The 22,673-nt window shown below is 43.1% G+C and overlaps 1 protein-coding gene across 2 annotated transcripts in view; it reads right to left on the bottom strand.

The window, feature by feature from the left end:
• Window positions 1-7,242: 7,242 nt before the first annotated feature.
• The window catches only part of GOSR1 (golgi SNAP receptor complex member 1), a 29,035-nt gene continuing 13,604 nt past the window's right edge, over window positions 7,243-22,673 (bottom strand). For both annotated transcript variants that reach the window (XM_048324608.1, XM_048324607.1), the window contains exons 7-9: window positions 18,219-18,248; window positions 12,508-12,590; window positions 7,243-11,272 (exon numbers count right to left, since the gene is read on the bottom strand). In XM_048324608.1, the coding sequence (XP_048180565.1) occupies window positions 11,148-11,272; window positions 12,508-12,590; window positions 18,219-18,248 (238 nt within the window). In that variant the 3' untranslated portion in view covers window positions 7,243-11,147. The remainder of the gene's footprint in view (window positions 11,273-12,507; window positions 12,591-18,218; window positions 18,249-22,673) is intronic.

Genomic DNA, 22,673 nt, shown 5'->3' on the forward strand with positions numbered 1-22,673 from the left:
CTGGGAATGAGTGGTAGCACAGCTGCCAACCCAGCCCAGCCTGGAGAGAAGACCTGCCAAGCCTGCAGGATGAATTGGTTGTCCCACACAGCAAACTCTGAGTCTGGCCAGGCTCCAGTGCAGGGTAGGACTTGCAGGAGGTGGCACAGTCCCACAGCTTCCCCAGGACAGCTCCTTCCCTCTCCCAGCAAAGGAGGCAGTGCCACCACCACCAGCAAGGCTCAAAACTGAGCCTTCCAGGCCCCTGGTATCAGACACAGCACTTCCATCCCCGTGTGTGATGGAAGAAGACAGAGGTAAATTCTGCAGCATCATTCAGCAACAAATGGACTTCATGGCCCTGCCTGGAGCACATCCTGCTGGGATTCCCTCCCAGGCAGGGCCAGGTCCTTCCCACCAGAGCAGCCACAGGGACCTTGGAGGGCTGAGCCACCAGCACGAGGGGTCTGGACTCTCCTCCCTGACAGAAACACCAAATAACTCATCAGCAAACGCTGCAGTGGAGCAGATCCAGCTGCTGGCCTTGCTGTGGGCACTTTTAGGAAGCGGTCACAGGCAGAGGGTGAGCAGCCCCACCCCTGGGATCCAACCCCAAGCTCCTCTGCTGGGACCATCTTTGGCCTGCCTGTTATTTTCACTCTGACAAACGCCTCTTGCCCTTTCTTAAGGATGCAAGCTGTAGGGTTTTAGGGCATTGAAAATTGAATAATCAGCAAAAGCCTCACAGGTACTCAAAGCCAGAGAGGATGGAGATTAAATGTTTGTGAGCTCAGGAAAAACAGAATTGTTATCCTCACAAGCATCTCAGAAACTGATCAAAGGACCAGGAATTAGTTCTTCTAGATCAGCTGCTGCCTACAACACAAAGACCAGCCCTTAAAAGCCAGGCTCAACATTGGATCTGTCCCTCAGGCTTCCTGTGGATCCGGCACCAACCATTCCCCAGGGAGACAGAGCTGCTCCACAGCCTCCAACACACCAGCATCGTGCTCAGCCTTCCTGTTCACCCCACAGCCCTTCTCTGGCACTGCATTATTCCCCTTCCCAGCTCTGCAGCTCACTCGGGCATTTTTAACAAATTAAGCCCATTTCTTTGGTGCATCCATTCCCCGTTGCTTTGAGAATTGCAAGTCTAATTAGATCTGCTGGTTCTTCCTCCTAAACACCCTCCCCTTGTAATGCCACCTAAATCAGTGCTCTTGATGTTCAGCTTCACATCCCAGGGCTCAGAAAGCAGCTGCTCAAACCTCTATGAGCCATCAGCCAGGGTTAATTACTCACAGCAATGCAGGTCCAAGCTGACACCACACTACAGCTACTCCCATTTTACACCAAGGCTGGGGTCACACAAAGCCTCTGCTGCTCAGCCACAGCATCTCCCCACTGCCTCTGCTCACCCAGCAGAGTCAGAGGCATCACTGTCTGCACTTTTGGCAGCACAGCTGGGATTACAGGGCGGGTCTGAAGAGCTGCATTTATTTGTCCTGATGGGAGACACAAAATGCAGGTGTTTAGAAGGTCCAGTGTAACTCACTCCCCATGATTCAGCACAGCAAAGAGGGTTGGGGCTGGTGGTACCTGTGTGCAACAAAAAGCATGGAGGCATCTTGGAGGGGAGAACTTGGAAGGAACAGATGCCATTTGCATCCCAGCACAGGATGTCTGAGGCTGCTTTAAACCATCTTCAGCCTTCTTCCTGCATTGCCTAAAGAATTCAGCAAGTCAGAAGACTGAGCTGAAAAAAAAGCAACGGCTTTGTCCTGGAGGCGAAGGAGGAGGAGGAGGAGGAGGATTTGAATCACATAAAAACCCCCACGCCGTGGAGAGATTCCCCTTCATGGCGAGATTCCCCCTGGAGCATCCTGACCATGTCACCCTGCAGCCGGGCAGATGCAATCCCAGGCTTCAAAGGCCGCCGCCGCCAGCCCGGGCTCTGATGTTTCACTGAAGGCGAGGCAGTGCCAAGTGCTTCAGCTCCTGTTTTATTAATACCCTGCTCTGATGGGCTCATGTATAATAGATTCACACAGGAACAGCAAGAGGTTTACATCCAATTTCCACATTGCATACGTTCCCTGCTCAGCGTTATGGGCTCTCCCTTCATCTCCCAGTGTTTGTCTTCACCGATGAATTTGCATGAGTTTGGGGTTCAGGCAAAGGATAAAAAGTTGGCCACCAGTTCCTCTACTGGTTTCCATGACTTTGCTCCAGTCAGGAGCTAGGAATTAAAAGCGCAGGGAGAACATTTCCATTTTCTCTCTGGCTCCTAATGCTGGCTGCTGTTGAGAGTGAGCAGCTCAGGCATTCCTTGGTCTCTCTCAAAGCCTCTCAGGAAGTCATTTGGGAGGTGATGGAGCTGGAGCCCTGGGCTCAGCAGCCACAGCAGGAGAGCTCAGGGCTGCAGAGGTGCAGAGAGACCTTGTGATGAGCAGCACATGAACATCCTGGCTCTGGTGTGCAGAGTTGCAGCCCCCAGCATTAGGCCAAAAAAGAACAGATTGCACCCCAAATTCTCCCTGCTCACAGAACGGGGATCTGTGGGTTGGCAATGCACAAATTCTTAGCTGCAGAGATTCAAAAAAGGTGAAATTTGGGTGCATCGTGGACATCTTCAAAATCTGAAGCAGCTCACCAAACACACTCCTGGTACACAACAGTAAAACAGCAGAGAAAAAATGAATTTGTCTTTGTGAGGGTGCTGAAAGGCTCCATCTTCCTATTTTCCTACCCAGATCCAGCCTCCCCTCTTTGCAGACAGGAGCTGTTCTGCAGCTCTGCACCTTGCATCCAGCTCAAAGCTGTCGCTGCTCCCCTGCAAACGCAGCAGGAGTGACACGGCCACGGCTCCCACATCCCCACAGAGACCTTGGATCAGGAGTACAGCTCATCATGGAATCAGCGAGGCTGGAAAATGCCCCCAAGATCATCCAAGCCAGCACTGCCATGCTCACCACTAAAGCATGCCCCCAGGTGCCACATCCATGTGCCTTTGAATGCTCCCAGGGATGGGGATTCCACACGATCCCACATGGTGGATGTTTCTATCACGTCTCAGAGTGATTTTTCAGTCAGGCAAGACATGTTTGATAGACTTGGCACAAGCTTGGGTTAGGTGGTGAGGATTTAGGATTTATGTGTCGGAGGAGAGCCTGGTGTGCCCAGGTAAGTGGGAATTGCACCAGCAGATCTGCTTTAAATGAGGACTTTTGCTTTATGGTGGTTATTGGTGGGTTCTTCAGAAGATGAAACATCTTAGAACACCTGAAATAGAGAAATGGGGATTTCTCCATGAGCTCAGCTACCTCGTTTACGGGCTAAAAAAACCCAACCAACTGACGACTGCTGGCCCTCATTGTTTCCAGCTTAGCTGTGATGTGAGATGCTATTCTTGGTCAAGAGCTGCCAATGCTTCTGAAGCTTGTGAAGTTGTTTGCTTTAATAGCACACAGCGTGAAACAAAGCAAAGGCTTCCCAGCAAAATGCCTCCTTCTGCTGAGCTCTCTGCACCTCGCTGCCTCCTGGAAATGTTTAATTACAGGCTGCAGATTCCAAAGCGTTTTCTTCCAATTATTTGATCTCAGGTATAATTTCATAAAACCCATGTTTTAGCCTCCTTCCCAGCAAGGATCAATGCAGATGGATCATTTCATCAGCTCCAGATGGGGAGAAAAACAACCCAGTCCCTCACACCCTGCAGTGTCATTCCTCACTGGTCTGAAGCAGCCGGCGCAGGTACACAGCAAACGGCGATCAAACAAAAGGAGCTCCTGCCTTTAAAGCAATGCTCTGCTTTTACCTTGATGTTTGACTGCAAAACAGAGTGGGTATAAGCTGAATTGTCCCAAAAAATGAGTTAACAGCTCTTCCTCCCCTGCCCAGAACCCCTAGACCACGGTGACCCCAGCCCTCACCTCCCAGAGGCACCACAACTGCAGAAGGAACTTGGCTGCGGAGTTAAGGAACAGCATTTCCCGAGGAAGAGTGGGAGAGGCTCGTTCCCCTGGGATGTGGTTGTGGTTAGAGTGGAGGACGCTGGTGGCAGTGCAGGATGGCCAACACGTGCCTGCCTGCCATGGCAAAGCTGACTCCAGGAACTCAGGTTTTCCAAGACCAAACAGACACAAGCACCAGAGTGAAAGAAAAAGGATCCGAATACCAAAACCCCCACGGTAGAATCCCTCCTCTCCCTCATTTGCTCTCCCAGAGTGGCACAACTCAATCTGAAGTCACCCTGAACTATTACAAGAATTGATCACTCCCCATTATTTGTTGGTTTTTATTTTAAAACATTTTTGTCTAAGCCACAGCGTAGGCTTGGAAATTATTTACATTTCCTGAAATGTTTGGAAACACAGGAAGAGCTGGCCAGCAGATCCTGCTCTAAGGAACACACAACCTGAAGGTGCAATTGTTGCCCAGTACAAAGACCTATTTATGTAGAGAGGGCAGACACACACCAGGAATGGTCCCTGCTGGAGCCCGAGCCCCCTCCTGCCTCTTTCCAAACTTATTTCTTTACATAAGCAGTGCATGCTTTTATAGACCTGAGTCACAAACCTCCCCACCTCAGTAATATTTTGAAGTAAATTTAGCACTGGTGATACATGCCTGACCTAGAGGGAACTGCATTTATAGCACAGCAGGGAAATATCCACATATTCCCCCCTCCTGCACTTGGGTGTTGTCCCACATCAAGGCTGAGCAAGCCTCAGGATGATTCCAGCCTCCCCTGACACTGAAAGTGGGGGACACTCACAGGACCCCACCAGGTTCCCACCAGTCTCCAGTGGGGACAAGGTCCTTGCACGGTCCAGTTGCTTTTTAATGTAATAAATTGTGGTTTGTGTGTTAAAGCTGGGCCTGACAGCACCACCTGATCAGCACTTTCCCAGCTACTCGTGATTTCCTTTTACACCTGCAACATTCCTGAGCGTCCTGCAGAGTCTTTAGAAAAGGCTCCCTTAAAAATCTGACGTTTCAGCAGCATTTCACCCTGGAAGAAGCCAGCTCAGCACAGGTCTGGAGCCGGAGGGCTCTGTAGCAGATGACATGCCCAGGCACAGGTAGCAGCAAACATCTTGGGGAAGTTTCCACTGTACAGCTGGCAGCTCAATGGGGCTCTGCAACCTGCAGAGAGGAGCTTCTATTTTCAGTGCAGCTTTAGAAAGGCAAAAGATGAAGAATACTGTCCCCACTTCCAAGAACTCTGCATCAGACGGATGGGTATGGGCAAGGGAGATAAGAAAAGAAACAAACCATCGAAACCCTCCCTGTTTACAGCATTTGTGGGAGAGCCCCACACTGTGCTCGTGCACCTGAAAGGTTATCAGTGAATTTCCTTCAGGTTTGGCTTTGATTGATAAGCTTCAAGTCACCCTGGACAACCCTTCTGGACTTCAAAGGATGGATTTTTTAAAAACAAACGAAAATTATGAAAGCAAAAATAAATTCACGTGTCTGAAATGTGTACGTGAAGCCAAACACCCAGGAAGGAAGGGAGGAGAATTGGATGGGCAGTGCAGTGAGCAGACAAAGCAACACAAGATGTAAGATCTGAACAGCCACGATTGCAGGAGACCTCTCAAAATCACACCACTGGCTGGCAGAGGGACCACAGGGTGCCAAAATCAAGACAAGCAGAGAACAACCCACAATGAGAGAATGGCAAATGCTGTTCCAGGGGTGCAGAGGCTCTGATTTACAGCCAGGCTCCTCCTGCCTTACTCGCAGTGCTCTGGAATCTGGGTTAGCAAAGCCTGCGGGTCCCATTAGGAACAAAGAACACGGGAAGGGCTGCGACAGGCGAGGATGGAGAGAGGGAAGAGCTGCAGCACACGCTCCAGCGGCCCCAGCAGCTTGGGAAGAAGGTGACAGCAGGCTCCGAGTGCTTAACGAGCACAGCCCAGCTGCCAAGGCACGGGCGCTGGCAGCACAGCTTTTCTACCTGGAGATGGTGGCTAAAAGGCTGGCATTCAGGAAACGGGAATAATACCAACTGTAAACATTGAGGTTTTCTATTAAAACACTCAAAAATCAAGTTCACGGCGCTGTACACCGCCCACGTTCAGCGAAAGGGAGGAAACAAAGACACTCCTGTCTCTCTGTGTGAATTTCTAATGGAGAGCTCAGCTCCCTTTCAGCAGGAAATCTGCTCGTGGAATGGCACCGGGGCTGAGGGAGCAGAGCACGGCTCATCCATAATGCAGGAACACCCACTGCGCCGGAGCCTGTCAGGAAGGACAGCACTTCTCAATATGAACAACAGTACTCTGGGAGGCGGATGGTTAAAAATATATACCCTATGCCTGTGCCACTATAAATTATTGACTGTACAGGGAGCTGGAAAAAAGGATTCAGTGCCATTAATAATTTATTTTCTAATCCAAACGAAGATGGAATTTTATGCACCACTTATTACCAGCGCCACAACTGGAAAAACTCACTGCACTTCCCACTATCTGAAACCAGAACTGCCTTTCCATTTTCAAAAGTTTTTTTGAAGTTTCTCCTTTAGCTTGAGATATACAGTCAAAGCCTTCCCTTGAGAGAGCATCTGGTCACTCCTGAATATTTAGTAGGAATTAAGGATACAGAGATGTATCTCTGCTTTAAAGCAGAGTTTCCAGGCACAGCACGACAGCTCTGCAAGGAGGAATCCCTCTCTTCCCTCCCAGCCTCATGCACACAGACATGTATCACACTGCCAGGCAGCTCTGCCGGTTTGAGAATACAAATTTGGAGTGGCATTGAAAGATTTAGCATCAACTGCAAAGTACCAGGTACAGGTGGATCCTTCAGGCACGACACTGCCTGGCTGGAACACCTGAGGGAGGTGGACCAGACCACAGTGGTGCTGGAAAGCTACAGGGTAACAGAGCCCTGTCTGTCCTGAAGACAGAAATTCAGAGAAAGATTCTCCTTTTTAACACTTACCTCTAAAGAAAACCAGCCTTGTTCCACCTGGTGAAGAACAGCAGGAAAAAAAAGACCACAATTTAATCAGCCCCCTCCCAGACAGGAGATGAGTCCAGGACTGCACACACAGGCAGGAGGAACACATTCCATCAAACCATTTTAGGTCAGGAAATGCTCCATCACACCTGATATTTGATATAAAATGAGAATACACTGATCTGTGTGTTCAGGGACAATTCCAAAGTGATGAAATGAATCCTCTCTGCATATTCCCTGAAGTTTAGGTAAGCAATGATTGTCAAGGGGAGAAAGAACCAAGCACCTTGCTTAGAATTCTAATTTATTATTAAATTACATATCAAAGCCTTTTTATTTTTTAATACATACAGAGAATGCACAATAGGTGAGAACAAAAATAATTACAGTTACAATAGAAGTTTCAAGAACGCATATGAAAAGAAAAAAAAAATCAGAAAGTGCAATCAGAAACTCATTTACAAGGTCTGGGATGCTTTGTGAGAAAGGCCTTTGTTTTGGGTGTAGCGTGTTTATTTAACTGCTTTCCTCACTCAGTGCCACACAGACCAACAGCTGCTTCTGTACTCAGAACTAAAACATCACCACTGGTTCAAATGTGCAGTGACAGGAGAGGTGCAGGGCACAGAGGGGACTCACAGATATCACCTAGGACATGGCTCAGTTTGTATCTCAGTGCAGTTTCCTGTCCTGCACATTTCATAATCCAATTTTGTTATAAGGAGTTTCAGAATCACTTCCTCCTTCAGCACTGACAGCTGTTACCTCTCCTTCCGGTCTCAAATGAAAGCTTTGGGACAAAACCAGTAAAAATAGGAAAAGGTTATGCCTCAAGTGATCTTGGGAAACAAGTTGCTACGTTTAGAGAGTTAAAACTCTCATTTAGTCACGACTAAATGAGCTCCACCATCAGGAGTGGTGGAGCAGCCTCGGCTCTCTGTGCAGCAGTTTTGGGAAAGCAGCACCTCAGGGGACACAGCCCTGGAGAACAAGCTGTGAACAATTCATCTGACACTTTCATAGCTCCTAAAAATCTACTTTTGCTCTTTCATTTTCAACACCCAGCAAGGAACTGACTCTTTGCACACTAACCTTAAGACCACTCAACGAAAGGACTTCTAAAGTACAAATGAAAATTCTAGTTGATTACTCAGTGTCATGAATCCAGCAGGAATTTATACCTCACTTTGATATGCAAAACTCCTGATATCAATACTGGTTAAGAAAAAAATGTTGCCCAGGAAGGGCAAACTCATCTTTCCAGCAGCAGAACAGTGCCTGGTCAAGGTCCTGGCACTGTCCTCGGGAGAAGCCACAGCTGTGGACACAGTTCTGGGTGTTGCCCACATGCCATTGCTCTGCTGCAACAACCACAGAATGAAGATCAAATAAACAGGTAAAAAATAGTCTAAAGAACAGGGATAAAAATATTCCCACCCGTGTGAAGTGTGGCATCAACGTTACCAACAGGATCCTTTGTGTTCCAGTGCCTGGCCAGGTTTGAAGAAGCTGCTTATCTGGTAGGAAGAATGAAGCAGAAGTTTAAAAAGTGTCTTTGTGTGTGTGTGAAATGTGCCCTGCAGAAGTATCATGGGTTTTCCCCCTTCATTTCAGTGCTCAGCAATGATTTTCTTAGCACAGTTCTGTTTGGCTGAGTTAGGAAACTGCCACTTTGGCAGGAATTGCAGGAATGAGAATTCTTTAACCACATCTTTTTTCCTCAGTGCAGGAAGAACCACACAGAATGAAAAACTCAGAGAACACATTTAGCAACAGGAGACACACAAACCTGTATTTTGGGATTTGAGGCGGAATACTACAATCCATTGTGTTCATTTTCCAGTCCATTGTTCTGACCACAGCTCCAGGTTGTTGGAGATGAGTTATGAGGCCAATTCTCCTGATTTTGGAAGCCTTTCCCTGGGCCAGATGCAAACACACCCCTCCAGGGAGCACAGCACAACACTCACCCTGCCAAATGATGATGAAGGGAAAACTACAAAGATTAATAACTGTATTTTTCAACACAAAACTGACTCAAAACCAGCACAAACAAAAACCATGGAGGGGCTGCCAACACCGAAACCATTTCCAGTAAAGCTTTATCAGAGATAATTCAGCATATTTCCATTATTTTATACTAAAATAGATCAGTTCCTCCATAACATTTTCATAACATGAAAAATCAATTATGTTTACATATTTATTATAATCTACATTTTTTCCATAGCAGCTTTTTCACAATAAGATTAAATATATGCACCAAATAATCAGTTAAGTCCAATAAAAAGACTTGTTATAAGATTAAATAAATGAATTTATTTATGGTACTGTAGATCTTATATTGCCAACTATAGAGCAACCAAATCCTACAAATCCTAAACAGATGCACAAGTGCTGATCAGGGTCCCTTAGGGTGGAGGAGGAATCAAAGAAAAGGCAACAGGGAGAAGAAGTTTGATCTCCCAACACACAGATCCATTAATAACCCTCCTTTATCCATCAAGCTTTTTCATAAGCCCCCTTAATAAACACTTCATCTCCAAATGGGAACGTTCCCAAATCAACCAAATAATCACCCTTTATTTAAAATACAAGCCCCACAGTTTTACATGTATTAATTCCAAATGCTTCCAAATCCCAATGGCAGGATGGCTGATTAGAAGCCTTTGTCGACTTTTTAACACAGGGTTATTAAGTCTGCAAAGAAGCCTTTAAATCCAGACATTTGGGTGTAACAGTGTGGGTTTGCACACTACACAGGCACAAGTCTCTACTCCCTCCAACTCACAGACACTATAAAATGAAGTAAAAACTTGTGCCTGTCCCGCTGGACTCTGTTCCAGAGGAGAACCTGGGGACTGTGTGACCTTTGTGGGTGATGGAATACATGGAATCTGTTAGGAGCACTGTAAGTGGATTGTGAAAAGAGTTAATCAAGTTCTTAGAAAGGTATTTCAGTGCCAAGGCTTGAATTTATTGGGTTATGATATGACAGATGGAAAAGTGCTGTTGAAAGAGCAGAAAATCCGTAATCTGGGAAGCTGCAGTATCAAAGCCACTGCAGATGTCAGCTTTATTTAGAGACAAACATAACAGTGTTCTTTTTGCTTGTCTGGACCAAAAAAAGGTGTTTTTTCCCCCCAGATAATGGTAAATAATACTTGTTTCACTATTCATACATTCAGCTCTTTGCTAGGAGGAGTTATGTCCAAAACCTTTGCTCACAGACACCTTTGCCTCAGCTATAACCATCATCATTTTCATTTCTAATGGACAGTTTAGATCATATCCTTCTTACTGCACTATCAGAATAACTTTACCTAAACTACAGTATAGACTCTGTAAACTGCTTATCGTGTCTTTATAAAGATCTTTATGATGCCAGGCAAAATCAAAGTATTTGCACCCAAAAGATTCCTTTAGGTGAACTCATGTTTGGTCACTTTTCAGACGACTGAACACTTGAGTAAACAGCTGCTGGGACACCGTGCTCCCTTTTTACACAGAGGGACTTTTGTCAGTCCCTTTAAAGCCACAAGAAATCTTATGATCTCCCTCAGAGGGTACTTTATTCATATTCTGTGCAAAAAGTGAACAGAAAACCCCCCCCCCCTTTTTTTTTTCTGTTAACTTCGAGGACTTTGTGTGAAGCACGGTTTTCACAGCACAAATTATGCAGAAATAACTAGAATCTCAACCAGGAGTTAAAAAGAATTACAGAACATGTATTTAGTAGTAAAGCAACCTGAAAGCTTAAAGCTGCAATATTCATCTCTCAGGGTGAAACTCAGTACTGGGCTGGGATTAGAGGGAAAAGCCTTCCTACTGAGCTTCCACCCAAGCCACACTTAATCCTTTCCCACTCCCCAGCACTGCTGAGCACTGGAACTGTTCCCCCAGTTCTGGTTAAACATCCCATGGGCACTTACCTTGCAGTGAGAAAGGGAATTAAAGACAAACAAATCCCACCAAATTTAACCCAAAGGAAGGTGAACGGCAGGGGAGGAGAAACACTGCAGCTTCAGCCCAAGCCCAGTGCCACAGTCTACCATCAGAAGCTCCAGACATCATGCTGACAGCCCCAGCCACGAGCAGGCTGTGGAAGTCTGACGCTTCCCCCACTCACTTTTCCTTGGCTGGGAGGAGGGAAGGTGGTGATGAGTTTTAGCAGAGTCCAGGGGGGGAAACATCCATCAATGGAAAGCGTACAGCAGCAGTAGGATGGTGCAGACGCCAATCACGCCGCCCAGAATGAGGGAATCCCGTCGTTTCCGGAGGTTGATCCTTTGGATTAGGCTGTTCACTGCTGGAAAACGGTCTTGGAGGGGTCTGAGTCAAGGTCATAGCAGCAAACAGGAATTCACTAAGCAGCCCCAAAGCCTGGATGGGGAAATGCCAACACTGCAACTACTCCCAAGCTGGGGAAGGCAGGAGCAGTAAAACCTGATGGATAGGGAGCAGGATTACAACTGCACTTCACTGCTTACAGACCAGCAGAGAAAAGGGAACAGCCCAGAGCTCAGAATTCACCACCTGATCACCCCAATTACCAGCATTTTAATCTCCAGTATGTGAGGCTTAGTTACTTTTACTAATTGTGTTTAAATGAGAATGAAAAAAAAATAAAAATGGGGCGGTTATATAAAACATCTGTGGAATTTCTTCAGTGGGATCCTGTTCCTGGTGAAGGAAAATGCCAACCAAAGGCATTTGAGTGAGAAAATCCTGCAGGTTGCATGACCCACACGCTGTGCAAGCTCTGTAAAATCATGACGGTGTAAATCTATCTTTTAATGTACAAAATACAACTGCCAACAAGACCATCAGCTTCAGAGCTTCATGTCTTTGGAATCAGGAATCTTTTCGAGGCCAAAGCTTATTGAATTTTTTTGGTTGTTCTTGCCAATTGGTAAGAACTGTAATGAAATTTCTGGGTTACCAAGATGCATCTTTCCAGATGTCACGTGTCTGATCAAACAGTGCTGACGTTGTCCATTGACAGAAGGGAAGGAATAAGTGGGAAAACCACAAACCTGCCTGACTTGACAACGTGGCACAATCTTTAGCCCTGAGACAGAAAATGCACGGCAACCAACTAGCCAAAATCTTAATTAACATCTACAAGAGGACAAACAAGAGGACACTCAGGCCCTGACTACTCTTAGCTGCAAACCACAGCAAGCACTGATGAACACCAAGCTTCAGCTTTTTTGAGAGCAAAAAGCAGGACCTGAAATGAAATTATACTCTACAAACACATACAGCAAGGAAGGCCATAAAATGCTGCTGCAGATCTCTACCTGAAAATTAAATTCCGTTCATTTTTATGCAGTGCCCAAATTTGACCAAAACCAGCTTATTCCCCATATTTCCCATTAAGATGCTTCAGTCAGCTTACCAGGTGAGACTGATAAAAACCTGGCCTGTTTGTCACTGATGACAGGACAGGTTCTACAGCCACTGACACTGCTGATCTCCCAAATGAGAGAGTGAAAAATTGTACCATAACTCTTCTTCTGCACCAGCAGCACCAATTTTTAGGAAAAAGGATACTTGCCAAGGTATTCATCTTGCTATGTATTGACTTCAACATCCCTCTCTGCGAAGTCATATTTTCTTTCGTTGCCATGGCAATGCTGGGGAAAGAAAGAGGATCAAGTTGTTGGTGCTAAGAATAATCCACAGCTCACGCAAGAGCAGAACAAGCAGGCAACGCTTCTTCAGAGGACAATGAATGGGGTGAAGCAACATGAATGAAACCACAATTTTTCCATTAATCTCTATCCTTCGCAGTTAAACGATTTCAGTTTTATGTAAGCTGTTAACAGTGGGAAACGCTGAGATTTCTTGAAACAGGCAGGGTTTGACTTTGCTCCTCCAGCCCCAATGAAAACTGGTATCACCCTATAAGCAACATAAGAATTATGCTCTTGTGGCTTAAGCTTTAAATTTAGAAGTTTGTTTCATCCCAAATGATGCTTCCATCACAGCACAGATAAAATCAATTTCTGAGACCTGGTCCTAATTAAGAATATCCCCCATGGTATATAAGTTTTCATTTTCTTTGTTTCTTTGGACTAATGCATGTCCAAGCTGTATTTTTTTATACAAATATAAAGAATACAATACAGGCGAACATAAAACAGAATTTCCCACTTCAAATTCAGTATGTTTTGGAGGTCAGGAAAAAAGCAACTCTGCTCTTGAAAACAAGATATTAAATGGAGATTACAAAGAATTGCTCAGTTGACAAGTTTGGGCTCTGAAGACACAGTGCCTGAGAAAGAAAAGTATGGCAAATGCTGCTCTCCTTACTGGCATGTGTTTCAAAAACACATAAAGCAGGACATAAATACAACAAGGCTGCATAATAACTCAGAAAAGTCACCTCTGCTGCTGTTGACTTCATCTACAGGAATAACAATGATTAAAACAAGTTCTTGGACGAGTTTGTGAGCCTTAAATATGGAGGGGAAATGTTCTGGAGGAGTAAAAGTTAAGTGGAACCATACAACAGATAAATACAAGAAAAGGAAACTAAAGCTGTCATTTCAGAGATAGGATAATGTGAAATGCTGCTTTTAAGTGATACAAACATACAATTTTTCAATACAGGTATTTTAGTCCTCTAAAGTAAAAGGCAACAAACTCACAAAACCACTACAAGTTTGCTGTTAAGAAGAGAACTCAGGGAATTTTGAATTACTAAGAATCAAGTTAGAAAAAAAAAATTATTTTCTATCTGCACACAGAAAGGTTCAGTAACCTGCAGATTCCAATCTCCCTCCCCCACACTGACTTATGTCCAGATGAGGTTTTAATAGAGTGTCTCTCAAAGCACTCCTGAATTAAGCCCCATACTTCTATAAGATGCATCCAATGACTCATTAAAACATCCATTCATTTACAGAAGTGAAAACACAAGATGAGTGCCAATATATAAAGTGCTCCTGAGCCACCTCCAAAATGCCTCTAGAAATAATTATTCACAGAACACAAGGTTCCTGCTTTAACATCTGGGGAGTGAAACTGCCCATTTCATATAAAAAGGCAGGATGTAAAGGGTTAAGAGATTGAAACCACCTTCATTTCTTTTATCCAGTATTTTCAAGAATTTAGCTTGAAGGGCTGGGTTTTACTGGAGAACTCTGAAGGAAAAAAACTGGGTTAATTACCATTTTTAATATGATACGGTCTAGTAATGAAATGTAATTGTGATATTCATGAACAAGAGTTTAACTGGATTCCAGCTACTATTAAAAAATCAAAATTCAAGCAAAAAGCAATGTTGTTCATGTATAATTTGATTATTCAAACCTTGAGCTGGTTTAGATCTGTAAAGGAGATTATTAAATTTAAGAAGCAGAAGAAAACAGAGTTCCTGGGGACCGGTCCAGCACTTGATCTTGTATCTTGAGCACTGCAGCTTCCTCATATCCTTCATCAGATGGTTTTGGTTTCATTCCCATCCCTGACATATGTTCATTGACTTGCTGTTGCCATTGCCTCACTGACAAATGCATATTTTAAAAAATTAATCACATTCTTCCCATTCACAATATTGGCCCCATTTAGTCACTCCCCACCACAACCTCCCCACATCACCACGACCTGGTTCTGATGTCCTGGAACTCGTGCGTGACGTTTACGATAAAAAGATGAAACGTTTCTTACTGGAATCGAGATGACCCCGATTTAACATTTTGCTTGGAAACCAGCAGGAACTATGCTCAGTGCTGCACTGGCTGGAACTACCAGAGCTGGGTGTAAACCAAGTTTCTAAAACCAGATGGTATTTGGCCTGCTCTCTATATTTAATATTAAAACCCTGCTCAAGTACAACGCTCAGCATTGCTGCACTACTGGAGAGATCTCTCCTAGCTAAGTCCAAGGTCACAGCCATAAAACACCCACCTATCTCTTCCCCAGATCAGCAGGAGTATCTCAAACTCCTGTGCTTGGAGCCGTATTTCCCTCAAAATTTCTCCCACATTCCAAGTTTGCCCTTGATTGTTCAGCAGTGCCGTGGGTATGGGAGCGGCCAAATTTCCCTCCAAAGCAAACCTAACTGCTATTTGTACTTAGTTTGCTGTTTTCACTGGCATAAAAACCCCAGGGTAATAAATACTTCCAGGCATTATCCCAGTTGGACAAGTCTAACAGCAGAGATACACTTTTGAATGCTGCCTGACTTGGAAGCAAAGAGTTTTGACTGAAATGAATGTTTAAGCTGTTGCTATTTCACCCCGCACTGCAGCCACATCCATCCAATGTCACCGAGGGAAATGTACCAAAAAATCAGCTCCTGGCTTCACCCATTGAGATACATCAGTCAAATCTACACTGCTGGAGAACTAAAACAAAACTCTAAAGAAAGAAATTGTTTTATTAAAAATCAAATAATTCACGTATTAGTGGAACTTCTGCTTCATTTTGCATGCCATGAATCATACTTGCTCATTGAAATTCATGACAAGGTCTATGATTAAGGGAATGGACTCTGTGACTGTGCATAGAAATGAAAGCTCTAGGTTTAAATCGGTAAAAATTCTGATTACATCACTCATTCTTTGTTTGGAGATACACTTCTATATTTGTATCTCTAAATATACACATATGTGCGTGTACCAATGTATACCTACACACAGAACCCTGCAAATTACTTTAAAGAGTATTGTTTCTTTTGATGAAGCCTTGGATGAAAACAGAAGAAACATTTCCCCAGAACTGCAAGTGATTTTGCCTGGACACTCTGGCAGGGTGTTGTGAAATGAGAGAACTCTCAAAACGTAGCTCATGCCTTTCCATTCTGAAAAGTCAACATTTAATGCAGCTGAGTTTTTCCCTTTTATTAAATCCTAATTGCTACCTAAAGAAATAGCCCGAATACATAAGGAGATGATTTTTTAAAAATTAAATCTATGGCTTTGGTCTGGCTTCAGTCCAATCTGTCAATACACAAACACTGACAGATCAGGCCTCAGAAACAGAGCTACAATAAAATCCTAAGAAACTTGTCACACAGTACAGGCAAAACTATAAAAAATATTCCAACTGAGCCAACATAAAAACAAACGTTGTTGGAAAACAAGAAATAAATGGTTTGCTATTTTGGAGAAGTGATAATGTTTGAAAATGAAAACCTGAGAACTCCAAACATATTAAGCAAAATCTCTGCTTATATTTAAATCTGGCCAAGAGAAGTGAACGCTGTTCCAAAAGAACTGCAGTACAAAGTATCACATCCCACTCGCTTCTGGAGAGAAATATGCTGCAGTAAGAGCCCATGGCACGTAATTCATTTAAAAATTGATTAAAAGTTTAGTAATAACGACACATCTGGAGTGACAGCCCTGCTCACTGCTTTAGTTACTTAATCATTTCAGCTTAGGTGCCCATTTATTCCCTGGCACGGATGTTTGCTCCGTGGAGGACCATGCAGAGGAAGAGTCAGACTCCTCAGTTCTCTTCCTGACAGAAAATCAGAGCAAGGGGCTCACAATTAGTGGCTGTAGCTCGTTAACAAAAGCCTCTGCATGCACAAAAATATGCTTTCCAGTGTTTAGAATCACTACAAAGTAACAACCCCTAAGGAAATAAAAGTGTGAAGTGTGAAGGAAATAAAACGTGATTTCCTGACTTGCTTAATTAAAAAATGAGTAATGAACTGCAGCAGATGTAAACCTGGAAGACAGAGCAGTAGCCAGAATAAGCTAATTACATCTCAAGGAATCTGTCCTCAAACAGCTTCTCCAGCACAATTCCCTCTTTCATTTGGGTTACAATAGATAAAGCAATTGATCAGCTGGGTACACTTCCATCTGGTAAATTCACTTTGAAGGCAGCAGGATTTACCATCAATTAATGTCACACCCAAACACTCACCATTACCGGGGACCACAAGAAAAAAGAGTTCAAGAAAAAATTCATCCTGGTTTCAACTGAGGCAGAATTTGACTCAGATAAAGATGGAATTATATTTCATACTCCATGTAGTTACTAAACCAGCCCTTTTTGTACCAAAAACCAGTAGAACATTTTTGGCAACAACTCAAGCAAGAATTTACTACAGATAACAAATGGTGCAAGGTTTGAGCTCTGAGCTCCTCTGATGACACAGAATCAAGAAGGCAGGCCAATGACATAATTACAAGTAATTACAAGTAATTTTGCAGGATATTAAGAGTAATAAATCACCATATGCTGTTTAATGCTCTCCTTACTTGGAATGGCAGCCAAGAAGAAATTTACCAAACACTGAGCATTTCTGAGATGGAAAAATAGGGCTACAAGCATGTAGGCAATAAAGGAGAGGTTTTCAGTGAGGAAAGGACTAGAACCCCTGGGCTAAGTCTGACAAATATTTCTGCTGTGGTGAAACTGTAGCCACATTTTCAGGTATTATTGCACTGACCACTTCTGGTTCATCACTGCACATTGATGTGGTTTAACACATTCTTGCTCCATGTTAATTATCCTGAGCCCACTTGTGTGTACTTAAGCCAGCCAGCACTAATGGACACAGCCTTGCTGCAACTCTAATTACCCTTCGTGCACTGTCTGAAAGCATATCTTGCTTTCTTTCTTTCTTCCTTTTTGTTTTAGTTTAGTTTTGTTTTAAAGCAATAATCTAAAATTTAAAACCATTAAATCAGGCATTATTATAATTTGAGTTACTGGTTTGCAAAAGGTTGGCTTGGGAAGGGCACAGATAATAAAAGTAATTTATGATGCTGCGGTTCTAAAATGCCTAAATTAGTAAGAGAAGGTACCACTCAAGTATTCAAACAATATAAAAACCCCAAAAGATAAATAAATATACAACAGCAATAACCTCTCAAGCAGTTGTGGTAAAAGCCCTTAGCTATATCAGCTGCACACTGGGTGCTGAATATTCTGAATACATTGAAAGATTATAGAAAATCAGGTTTTAGATGAGTGTCACTGTGAGAAGAAACATCTTGACTAGTGGAATAGCCCTCAACAGCTCAGCCTGAGATTCACTCGGCTCCAAAGGTGATTCATCTTTGAAGAGAAACCCAAATTTTTTAAGCTAGGGTGAATATAATATTTAAACAACATTTTATGTCAATATTGAACAGAAAAAAACCAAATCAAACCCACCAGCAATTCACAGTACTAGTGCCAAGGAGCTGGAAACAATACAGTTATTGTATAAATATAGTGACTGATATATTTAGACACAATTTAATGGAAAGGCTGATTGTGTGGAAAATAATGAAAATTTTTACATTCATCCCTACCTTATTGTTTCTTCTATCAGTCGATCTGAGCTGAAAGCCAAAAGAAAAAAAACCAAGTTAAAAACAGTAACAAGCACTAAGTACTACTTTAGATCACTAATCAATGATCCCCATCATCATATTAATAAATTTGCCCTTAGAATGGTTTATTTCTGGATGTTGTCACATTTTGCTACTACATAGGTTTGGTTTATATAGACTTTGGAGAAGATGCACTGGAGTATCCTCTGGAGCAGCATTTCCTAAGTGTAGCAGCTGCTCAGGAGAACACATAAAGCACTGAGAAGACAGAAAAGGGGAATTGGCACTGTGATTTATGGAGGACTGTTTGGAAAGGAGTATTGGAGAAAGGAGTACCTAATTTTACTGCTTTTTAATCCTGCCCACCCCTTCAAAAAAGTCTTTAGTGATTAAAAAGCTGAGACTTGGGTCCACCTCAGAACCATGCTCAGGGTTAGCTCCCCAAACCATGGTTTATGCTGGCAAATTCCTTCTGTGGCAACACCAGCTGGATGAGAACTGAACTTAGGAGAACACAACACACACCACGTGTCAGAGAAAGCCCTGGCTGACATGTGCCCCCTGCCCTCCCTGCCACACATCGATCCAGTTTCTGTGCAGCATCCCTGGGAAAAGGGCAGCCTAAAGCACAGCACCAGAGAGGACATTTCATTTAAAAACCGGACACGCACCATTAAGGGGAGTAACAAGATCCTCATAGTACTGCAGCTACTTCTCCTTTTCTGTACTCAACTTTCACACAGGGTTTTAATCACTGCTTTGCAGCCAGCTGTGAAATGCCAGGAAAACATCTCTTGTTACAGCAATCAATATCTCCAACGTAACCCTGACATGGAACAGGTCACTTCAGCATTCCCACTTCCCATAGTGCGGCTGCATCCCTACAACTGCTCTGTTCACCCCCCCAGATTCATACAAATTCTTGGAGAATAACTGCAAAAAAATGGAGTTTGCAGTTTGAGGAGGAAATCAACCTGACAGAAGAGTAGTTTTATGTTGTACTGGCTACTGCTTCCAGTATTAAATCAGAATTTATTGCTTCCACCGAAAGGGCATGGCCATCTCCATCTTCCGCCCTCCTCATTCCAAGCGTTTTGCCACTTGGGAAGGGAAGGTACCACCAGCCCCCGGCGCAGCACAGCTCTGCCTCTGACTCAGCCAGAGCTGCCTGATTTGGAACTTTTCTTCTTCCCACAGGAATTCTGGAGATCCCCCCACACCTCCAGCGGGAGGTGCGGCGAAGGAGCGCGCTGGGCAGCGAGCGCACGCGTGCGTAACCTGCTCGGGGAGGGGGAGAGGCAAACAGAATGACTTTATTTGCCTGTAAAGAGGAGTGAAAACACGAAGGTTGCTATTTCCTGGCTTGAAATATAGACACAGAACAGAGCACTAAAAATATTATGCTCAATTTTAAGCTGCCAGGGACTCAAGTGGGGCAGCAAACGGAGATACACTCTTCAAGATTCACATCAGTTGTGAGCACCTTGGTTTAAGCAAATAGAACCAGTTTTATTCACTGTGTGGTGTTTATTACACTGGCACAGAAGAGGAAAACACCGTAGCTGTGTACACTGAATGATGCGAGCAGTCTCACAGCATCTCCCAATGTCCCCAAGGCAGGCAGAACAGAAAAGCAATGCATTGAATATTTCTGTAATCACTGAGTCTCCAAGATACACAATCCAGCTGAGAATGTGCCTTTCATAGATAGTCTCTAACAGACAAGTGTGTTATGTGGGCAGGGCATAATAAGAATAAACTGCAAAACCATTAGAAAACAGCCTGAAAAGCAAGAGCAGTGCACAAGAATGAATCATTTTAGAAAAGGTTCAATTTTTTTTAAAAATTTGTATCAATGAAAAAGTATTAAAAACCCTGCTGGAAACAGGTTACACTTCAAAAAATTCTGTGGAAGGAAGCATTACTGGAACAGCCCTATTGAAAAACCTACCTTAAAAAAATCATTACCAGCTCTTTGTCCATTTAACTGATGAAATTATAGAATTTTTATGTTGATGAACTGAAGACGACAGAGAAGCTGAACACTTTTACAGACCTCAAATGAACTAGGATGTCCTCCAAGGCTTTTAGAGCACCAAAATTAGGCTTGCCAGTTTGCAGCAGAGATACTCACTGCTTTTTATGTTAGAGAAAGCTGTAGTTGGGCAGTTTTATTACTTAGTCATAAACACGAAAAGTTATTTAAAATCTTCAGATTACATTACACTGCATTATTTTTATATGTGTATGTATGTTTATACACACACAAAAATAAACTCTGGAGATGTGGCCACCTGTACAATGATGACAGAAGGTAATAAAAATATATAAACCAGTAATAACCAGTTCTGAGCACCAACACACACAGGCATGAGCTGCAAATGCCAACACAAGGCATCGACGTTTCTCAACTTATGTGGAGTCACCCCAAATATTTAAAAGGACGAGATGCAGGGGAATTTTCTTCAGAATGAAGATGTGTAGGTAAGGGCAGACTAAAGGAAGCACAGATTTATTAACACAACTTCCAGTGTGTTCTTCCCACCCCAAGAAGAACCAGCTCTTGAGAGGATTTGCAAACTCATCTCTCCTTGCAAGGTGAACAAACTCCACAGGAAAGGCCCATGACTTTCATTCCCTGACATTCTGATCAAGGCAGTCGGTGTGAGCAGGAACATTTCAGCGATTCTGATGTGCAGATTTGGATTGCTTGGCAAATACAGATTGTAAAGTTCACTCACAGTGACACCCAAACAGAAGCATCTGTTTCATTCATTTTACAGCTCATAATCATAAAAATAAGTCAGATTTAAGGAAGATCAAGAACACAAAGTACAACAGGGCCCAGAGACGCAAGGGAAGTTTGCAGATCTCTGACTATTAATAACCTGTTCTCCACAAATAGAAGCTGTTCTCACAATTAAAAATAATGTTCGTTTCAATCGTTTGCCAGAATAAAGAAGTAACATTGAACGAGGCAATTGTGCTTAACTTACACATTCAGAACACTACAAAAAGAGGCTCTTAAATCAAAATCTATTGACTTTGTTCTTCTGCTGTCCAAGCACAGACAACAGATCCAGTGGACATTTCCTCATGAATATCCAAGCAAAAGATGGTTCTGGGCATTATTAATCTGACTTGCCATCTGTTTCAATAAGCTCTGCATTTTCACCTGTCCAGACAGACAAAACCATTTAAAAATACTACAGGAAAGAAAGGCTGGAAGATGCTGAGGCAATCACCTCCTGCAAGGAATGGCACAAACCCAACAGCAGCAGCAGCCATGCATATGAAATAACCAGGCCCCCGTGCAACTGCTGTCTGCAGAAGATGCCACAGCTTGTCTTTTAAATATGCAGACAGGTAAATTAATCTGAAGGAGAAATTAAGTGAAATATGCCTCTAAGATAGAAAAGAGTCCTGCCCATCACATAAGGCTTTCACAACTAAAAGAAAGCGTTTTATGTTGTTTTTAAGGTAAATCTCTGTGTCTGTATTTAAACAAAATTCATTAATATAGATGAATACTTGGCTGAGGACTGGGTTTCTCCCATATCCACAGATTTTGCTGCTGATACCCAAACCAAGCACTCATCAGAGGAACAAGGCAGAACAGTAAAACTCATCTGCACACAACTCATCTCACAACACGCTTTAAAGCCTTCAGATGAAATTAAGGGCAATATTATCACCTAGAATAATTTAAAAGGAATAGGGACAGCCCTGTAGAATAAACTAATATAGCACCTGATATATTTTCTTCCTTTCGTAAAGAATAACTACAGAAATAATAATTTTTACTTTGTTCTTTCTCTAACTGCAAGATAAATCACTAAGTCTCTGCTCTCTCAAACTGCCTCCAATAAATCTTTCATATTTTCACAGTCTTGGATCACCAATGTGGTGATTGAAGCTCAGTGTGGAGCTTCCAGGAATGCAAATCCTGCAAAATATACTCTAATACAAATATACAGGTTATGATGAGGCAAATCTGACTTACACACTCAGTTATTTCCATCATTGTAATAACAGAATAATAATGAAAAAACCACTGTGCACAAAAAAACGCAGCTCCAACTCATTTTTTCTGCTTGCCATCAACATTCCTTATAATATTAAAAATTCATAAGATCATTAAGCTCTTTAAAAACTTAAGTAGAAGAATTTAAAGCAGAACACTTTTTCTTTTTGCCCTGTGATAACAACATATTCCAGATTTTATAAGGCTTGTCCCAAGTTTGATTCAATTTAGTTCCAAAGTGGCTAAAAAAGACAAAAACTGGTGTAGAAGTCTATTCATTGACTAAGACCAATATATTTGACTATGAAGCACACATCTTCCACTTCCAGCATGAGAAAAGCTGGCTGGCCAAAAACAAAGACATGAGGCAGAATAGGCATTTTCAGGGATGAACAGTTTCCCCACAGAAA

Source organism: Corvus hawaiiensis, chromosome 20 (genome assembly GCF_020740725.1).
Source record: "Corvus hawaiiensis isolate bCorHaw1 chromosome 20, bCorHaw1.pri.cur, whole genome shotgun sequence".
Lineage (NCBI taxonomy): Eukaryota > Metazoa > Chordata > Aves > Passeriformes > Corvidae > Corvus > Corvus hawaiiensis.